Genomic DNA, 8,456 nt, shown 5'->3' with positions numbered 1-8,456 from the left:
AAGACCCCGTCTCTACTAAAAATAGAAAAACTGAAGCAAGAGGATTGCTTGAGCCCGAGTTAGGGGTTGCTGTGAGTTATGACGCCACAGCATTCTACCGGGCGACAGTTTGAACTCTGTCTCAAAAAAAAAAAAATTTAAATAAAAATTAAAAAGTAAAATAAAAAAATTAAAATTAAATTTTAAAATAGAAAGGAAGCAGGCATTGATTGCTTCTTGGCCTCTTGGCCAGGTATAATTATCTGTTCTTATCAGTTGAATATTTGATATGTTCTCTATCCAAGGGCAACATATTAAATGGATTTTTGGATCAGGGAGTTGGAACAGGAACTTGCTTCATTTACTACAGTAAAAAAAAAAGAAAGAAAGAAAGAAAAAGGCATTGGATGTTAGCATTTTCAAATAGAGCACAGAAAACCTATTTTTTCAAATAAAGGATTGAGGTTCTTTTATTTTACACATGGAGAAAAACAATAAAATATTGACATTTTTCTCTACTATAATTAGAATCATGTACACAAGAAGTGGTTGACTCCAAGTGTTAGACAAAAGCATGTCTAAAGAACATCTGTTTTCGTCTGTACAATAAGGAATCATGCCTTGGAGTAAGGTATTATAAATATGCAATCCCCGTCTTTTGAATTAGCAAAAATTAGCCAAGATTCTTTGTCTGTAAGAAGATGATCTCTAAGGCCCTCTCCAGCTCTCAGGCTTCTCTCTCTTCCATGGGGAGGGGAAAAAAAGAGTTCATCAAATTAGTTAATTGCAATGAATCAGTGGCAATATGACTTTTACCTTGGGCAATTCTTTTATGTCTTGCCATGTTAATAAAGTCCCTGGACTTAAATGAAAACCCAGAAGGTTTAATTTGTAACTTAAGAAATGGGAACAAGATATTTTTCCTAATAATAAGCCATATCTCAGAAGGCAGAATAGCTGAGAGCCTTTCCAGATCTTTTTATACTGTTTCTACAGCTTTCATTGTGTTGAAATCTATTGACTAATAATTCAAATAGAGCACTGTCGTGGTATCTAAGAAACAAGGAATATCATCTTGGTAAGAATACTGCCTTCCCAGAGCAATATGTCAATTCCCTTCCTATGGAAAAACGGAATTGTTAATTCAGAGTGTTACCTTCCTCTAAGTAAGTCTTCCTCTTTTTCTTCCTAACACACTTGATTTTCAAATTAAAATTTGCATAGAGCAATTAAATTAGTCCTACTAAACATTTTAGTGTCCAATACATACAAAAAGATCTGATTTTTACAAAGAGGCTTGTCTCAAAATAAGTGTTGAAGAATTTTAGTGTATTTAATATACTCCTACACAATTAAATGCATATCCTAGATGGAGGAAAACAGCACAACCACCTCAAATTTGGGATTGCAAATATATTTATAAAGCTAATTTCGAAGGAGAGCAGAAATGTAATAGAACATTATAGCTTCTGCTATGGTTTGAATATGGTTTGAACATGCAAAACACATGTCGAGGCTTGGTCCCCAATGTGGCCATGTTGAGAGGTGGTGCCTTTAAGAGGTGATTATGCTGGTAAGATGGATTAATGTCTATTCTCACTGAAATTGATTAGTTCTCACAAGAGCAGGTTGCTATAGAGAAAGGATGCCCCTCCTGCTTTGCTATATTTGTAAACATCCACTTCCTCTTCCACTTTTCCTTCATGCTTTGAAGCAGCACGAGCCCCACAGTGGATGTGGTCCCCATCTTGGACTTTCCAGCCTCCGGAACTGTGAGTTAAATGAACCTCTTTTCTTTATAAATTACCAGTATCAGATATTTTGTTATAGCAACAGAAAACAAGCTAAGACAACTTTCCTAATTTGAAAAATGTGAGATTGTTTAGTTACTTTAATTCAGATCATAGTTTTTCCTGCCTAAGAATTGTTATCTAAAATTTTTTTTAAAAAAGATAAACTTGAACTTCTGACTGTAATGCTTTGAGCACCCACCTAAGTCTGCCATCATGGTGGTCTTCCACTCGGTAAATTATCCCTTCTGAAAAATAAATTATATTTGTGTAGCCCTTGGCAAGTAACTTTCATACATCTTACTTCATTTAATCCTAACCATAACTCTACCAAATAGGCAATTATCATCCCCATTCTTACAAATAAGAAAACTAAGTGAAAGCGCTACTCAAAGCAGACTTTCTGACTCTAAACCCAGTGCTCCCTCCACTACACGTTGTTTTGAATCGTTGGAAATATCCACTTTTGTATGAGGTTGGTCAGTGGTAAGACACATTTAAGATCAGCAATCACTCAGGAAAGTTAGCTGGTATGAGTTCAGAGGACTTGACCATGCTTGGGTCTGTGAGTTACTCAAAAGCTGATTTATCAGAGCCTGTGACTGCAGGATTTCTGTAAATCTTGACTGGATGAATGAAAAATAATTGAATTACCCTGGGTGAGGGGCTCTTCTACAAATGGATCTTTACCCTGGAAGTGAGAACAATGTAACCTAAATATTGTACCCTCATATTAATTTGAATAAAGTTTTAAAAAAAGAAAAATAATTGAATTAATGAATGAATTATGATTAAATAGTGCCTTTTTATGTTCCCCTATAATAGTCTTTTCCAAGCTATACAACTCAAAAAGTCCCAAAAGATATTAGGTAGACCATAAGCATGGGTTCTACCATTGAATCTGGGAAATGTTTATTAAGGACTCTTTCAGAGAATTTATTATGTATATTAGGTTGCTAGAGATTCTGAGAGATCCAATGGCAGAGAATATTGTTTATTTAACAAGTAGTTTCCAAACATTTGCCTTCAGAAACCACTCTTCTTTCTTTTTTACAGAATTATTTTAACATCTTTCCACACCCCATTGTTCTTTGCAACATACTTACAAAAAGAATCCTTTAAAATAAAATGGCAAAAGATAATACCAGCAGGATGATACCACAAAAAAGGAAAGAGATAGAAGCAATATTTTGGAAAGGTTAAGAGGCAAGAGTAGAACAATGCAACTGGAGGTCACTAGGAGGGAGATAGACCAGACTCAAGAAGGGCCAGAGAGAATCTAGCACATGGTAACTCATCAGACATGCTCCTGTGGGTCAGGAGCCCTGAAACTGTTCCAGGTGCCAGCATAGAGCAGAGGCCAGACAAGGAAGGGGTCAATATCAGAAATATTCAGTGTCAGAAAAGAAGAAACCAAGCATTAGAGGAAAGTAGGGAGAGGCCGAAAGCAGAAATAAAGGTAGATGGCCGGAGAGATCTCCCCAGTACCAATCTCTGCTAAAGGGCTGGGGCTGCAGGCCACGAGTTCAGTCTCAAGAACCTTACTGAGGTCACATATTAACCAGTACAATGTGAGCACCCCAAATTGTATATGAAATCAGCGCATTATACCCCATAAATGTATTAATGTATACATGATCTACCTCTTTATGATTTAATAAAAAAAAGAACCTTAGTGAGGGTGGCACCTGTAGTTCAGTGGGTAGGGCGCCAGCCACATACACCAAGGTTGGCGGGTTCGAAACCGGCCTGGGCCAGCTAAAACAACAATAACAAGTGCAACAACAACAACAAAATAGCCAGACATTGTGGTGGGCGCCTGTGGTCCCAGCTACCTGGAAGGCTGAGAGGCAAGAGAATCACTTAAGCCCAAGAGTTCGAGGTTGCTGTGAGTTTTGATGGCACAGCACTCTGTCTCAGGAAAAAAAGAAGAAGAATCTTCATGAGTAAGATAGATCTCCAACCCTAGAGAAAGTCAAGTGCCAAGATACACACATATATTTTTAAACAAGCTCTAGCAAGTTCTATTAAAGAAAAAACGTACATGATTTACTTTTCACCAGTCTGTTCTGGTATACTTCTCATGATATCAGAGTCACCTAGATCAATGATGGGCAGTGTGCACACTCTGTAGTATTTTCCACATGCTGTGACCAATTCCATATTATTGCCACTGTAGTGATGAACACCAGTTTCAGCTAACATGGCATAGGACTCTACTTCAAATTTCCAAAAAGCTGGGCAGTTGTTGGCAAGGATGACCAATTTCACTTTGCCTTGTCTGATCATCTTCAAAGTCTGCTTGTACCCCAACCCATCCTTTCCACTTTTCATAACAAGCTGGAGCCTTGAGTTGATCAACTCCAGCGACTTTTTCATCTTCTTTGCAGCCACCATCTTCCTGCCTTAGGTGCGGGACAGCCCCCAACCAACCAGTCGCCAAGATGGCCAGGGAGCAAAAAAGGAAGCTATATTATATATATTAACATATATGTACATATATTAATATTATATTAACAAGAGGGCAGTCCTGCCACTAGAACCAAAATTTGGAGCTCCTCCTTCACCCCCATTCCACCTCCACTACAGGGTTCCTGTAGTGTGAAGTTCCTGGTGGTGTTAGTCTACGGAGTCTGTCTGTCATGTAAGTCATTTAATGGAGAAGCGGATGAGAGATCAACAACTTTATTTTTATTTACAGAAAAGTTAGTAATTTTGGAGAACAGTGAGGATATCTCCTCAAGAGATGTTCTGTTCTTTTTTTTTTTTTTTTTTTTTTTGTAGAGACAGAGTCTCACTGCACAGCCCTCGGTAGAGTGCCATGGCGTCACACAGCTCACAGCAACCTCCAGCTCCTGGGCTTACGCGATTCTCCTGCCTCAGCCTCCCAAGCAGCTGGGACCACAGGCGCCCGCCACAACGCCCGGCTATTTTTTTGTTGTTGTTGCAGTTTGGCCGGGGCTGGGTTTGAACCCGCCACCCTCGGCATATGGGGCCGGCGCCCTACTCACTGAGCCACAGGCGCCGCCCCGAGATGTTCTGTTCTTTTAGGGTCGTCTTTTTTTTTTTTTTTAAGAGACAGAGTCTCACTTTATCACCCTCAGTAGAGTCCTGTGGCATCACAGCTCACAGCAACCTCCAACTCCTGGGCTTAGGCGATTCTCTTGCCTCAGCCTCCCGAGTAGCTGGGACTACGGGTGCCCGCCACAATGCCTGGTTTTTTTTTTGTTGCAGTTTGGCCAGGGCCTGGTTCAAATCCACCACTCTTAGTATATGGGGCTGGCGCCCTACCCACTGAGCCACAGGCACTGCCCTCTTGGGGTCTTCTTATTTATATTTTTTGCCATAAGAGTAAGTATCGGTAATGTTACTAATTATCATGGTATATGTTAAACAGATTTTTATAGGTTATAAAGTTATATAATATTTTATATTTTAAAGTGGTTGTGCCTTTAAAGTATTTTATTTTAGACTACATTTACAGTTGGTTAACATTTTAGTGGGTGTACAAAGTCTTGGGTCCATCAAGCCTACATACATTCTTCCAAGGAACCCACTCACTCCTTCACATTTTCCTCTTCCTTCAAACTTTCTATACCATCTCTGATACTCTCCCTATGCCAAAGACTTAGCCTCCTGTATCATAAGCAATGGTAACCATCGGAAGGGAATTCCCTCAGCTTCAGGCCACCCTATCTTCTCGCATTCTTATCTATCCCTGTTTCTTTCCCTCTTGCCCCAATGCAAGAGTCCTTTTTCTAATCCAAGTTGAGCCCCACCCCTAACCACACACTTCCTCCTTGCCTCACCTTTCTCTCTTATCTTCTTGGTTTACTGGCTCTTTGCCACCAGCATTTAAAGTCTCACCTTTCAGTTCCCCAGAGCTCTCTTCCTAACACAGTCCTTCTCTTCCTTTCTCCCCTATGTTTCTTGAACTCACTACCCTCCCAGATTCACTAGCGATCTAGCCTCTTGAATCCATCCTTCTGAATTATTTTCTCTCCTGGACTTTCTTCTCCAGTCCTTGCCTCCTCTTGACCCCTCAGCTGGTTGCAACCTGGCTTCTGCCAAGCATTCCACAAAAAGTCTTCTTACCGAAGCCCTCCCTATCACAAATGGACCACTCTCCATTTGTGTATTTTCTTTTTTTTTTTTGGTAGAGACAGAGTCTCACTTTATGGCCCTCGGTAGAGTGCCGTGGCATCACACAGCTCACAGCAACCTCCAACTCCCGGGCTTAAGCGATTCTCTTGCCTCAGCCTCCCGAGTAGCTGGGACTACAGGCGCGCCTGCCACAATGCCCGGCTATTTTTTGGTTGCAGTTCAGCCGGGGCCGGGTTTGAACCCGCCACCCTCGGTATATGGGGCTGGCGCCTTACCGACTGAGCCACAGGAGCCGCCCCATTTGTGTATTTTCTTAGCAGCATTAGACCCCCTTTAGCTAATACAACAATGACACTTCTGGATTTTCCCCTGTCTCTTCAGTTAGTCCTTCTCAATATCCTCTAAGACCTCCTCTTTTTCTTCCTGTTTCTTCAATGATGATCTTTCTCTAGGCTCATGGATCTCTCTTTCTCAATCTACCTAGCCTCATCTCTACTCCTAGGCCTTCAAGTAGTCTCTTAATGCTGACCACTTCCTACTCTTTTCTTCAGAACTAAATATTTAATTGCTTAGGAGACATTTGCGCTTGCTTCCACAGGCACCTCAAAAGCCATGTGTGAACTCATTGTTTTCTCAGCCTCTCCTTCCAGAGCATCTCCTTCCTCAGTGGCCAGGGATGGGTCAGGAAGCCCACCATCTTCCCAGGAGGTGCTATGGACAGAGCAGATTTTCCTCCAGACTACTCCAAACTGAGGCAGCAGAGTGATCTATTTAAAGCAGCAATCTGGTGACATAATTTCTGTTTAGCCTGAGGCAATAGGAATTAAGTGGATGGTTTTAAAGTCCACAAACTTCTTAAGAGGGCACACAATGTTTTCTTTGACCACTCCCTACCTTTCATTTGATATTACAGCTAAATAGTTATAAACCCTTATTATTATAGTATATGTTAGGCACCATTCTAAGTGCTCATACAGAATAGGTTTATTATTCCTCACTACAATCCTACAGGGCAGCTTCTATTATCATTCCTATTTTACTGATGAGGAAACTGAGGCAGACAGAGATTAAATATCTTGCCCCAGACCACATAGCAGCAGAGTTGGAAGCAAATGCAGGTGGTCTGGCCTTCTGATCATGATCTTAACTTAATTTTATACTGTCAAACAGAGCTACCTAGACTTCCCAGAGGATGCCTGCACTCTGCTTGTGCTTATCCTCTGGATTTTGTCTCTCTCTGTCACACACACATACACACACACACACACACACACTTATTCTCTACATGCTTAGGTAACTATTTCTTATCCTCAGATCTTTGTATAGAAACCAACTCTTCTGGGAAACCTCTTCTGACCACCGCATCCCCAGCCCAAGGTTGGTGCCTTTCCTTGGAGTAGGAAATGAGTGGTAGAAAATGGTAGTTGCTAAATAAATCAAAAGCAAATGTTAAACTGGCATCAGCAAAGGCTCTGTTATCCAGATACTGGCCTGGGGCTCTTTAAATTCTCCCAGAACTGACAGAGCTGTTCCCAAATATAAGCGTAGGGCTGAGCCTATAAGTGAGTGCTTCAGGATCCCAGCTGTTGGGGCCAAAATGAGGAGAACGCAGAAAGCCAAGAGGAGACTAAAGCATTAGCTTTGAGGAGAGCCTGAGCAGGTCTTATAAAGTGGAGTAGACCATAAGAACAAATGAAAGCAGATAAGCAGGAAGGAAAGCAAAGGATTAAAGAGAGCTTTATTCTGGGGGGTTAAAATCAAGAGAGAAGTGTGGGAATTTTATATGAGAGCTCTATCTAAATTTAAACTAGAGAGTTTAAGGTTCCCCACTCCACACAACTGATTTGGAAAACACAACCAAGTCAAATGGTGGTCATGGTGCACCTGGTGTAAGAGCCTTTGTATGATTTGGTGTGTGCTCTAGAAATTGGTGACTACTTACTTTTTGTAGCAAGGGGCAGACCTGCTATTTTTCTGTGTTTCTTTGCCATTCTAAAGAATAGCGCTGGAGTCAACGTGGCAAAGGATAAAACTCCTGTGCTAGTTGAAGGTCCATTAATTAGCAAACCTTTGGTATGCTTTCTGGATGCAGATTGATCTTACCTTATAATCACTTCGATCACCAATCCTTTTATAGGGTGTCTGAGTCTAGGGCAGAAGCAATGACCTTGGCAGCACAGGCTAAGAGCATCTCAATGAAAAAAATTGGTACAGTCACCATCACAAGCAGTAAAATATCAGAAATATAAGAACCATGCTGTGTTTAATTTAATAAACATTTATATTAATAATAAATCCTTTAATTAGTCAAAAAATTCTTCTTTATATTAACTTCATTAATTTGAAATATGTACTACTCAGATTTGTTAGCTTGAAATATGTAATAATCAGTTCTAGTTTTGATAGAGAAAAGGGAGTTTGCCTCTCAATACAGTTTTATTTCCCACCCACAGAACTCTTGCAGTTGTTGTTGTTGTTGTTAGATTAAGATAATACAAGAAAGCATTTAGAACGGTGCCTGGCACAAAGTAAGAACTATACAGTGTTAAATGTTATGCCATGCTTATACTGAAAGTATGACTT

At 40.4% G+C, this 8,456-nt stretch overlaps 1 protein-coding gene and 1 pseudogene across 1 annotated transcript; one reads left to right on the top strand and one right to left on the bottom strand.

The window, feature by feature from the left end:
• Positions 1-208: 208 nt before the first annotated feature.
• Positions 209-358, top strand: LOC128591115 (uncharacterized; annotated as a pseudogene).
• Positions 359-3,818: 3,460 nt separating this feature from the next.
• LOC128589635 (60S ribosomal protein L30-like) lies at positions 3,819-4,166 on the bottom strand. The gene has a single exon (XM_053596345.1). It carries the CDS (start codon positions 4,164-4,166, stop codon positions 3,819-3,821), a length of 348 nt encoding a protein of 115 aa, XP_053452320.1.
• Between the last annotated feature and the right edge of the window lie 4,290 nt (positions 4,167-8,456).

This window comes from Nycticebus coucang, chromosome 7 (assembly GCF_027406575.1).
Source record: "Nycticebus coucang isolate mNycCou1 chromosome 7, mNycCou1.pri, whole genome shotgun sequence".
NCBI classification, from domain to species: Eukaryota; Metazoa; Chordata; class Mammalia; order Primates; family Lorisidae; genus Nycticebus; species Nycticebus coucang.
The sequence above is the reverse complement of the archived record's forward strand: the minus strand, read 5'-3'. Positions and strand labels throughout refer to the sequence as shown.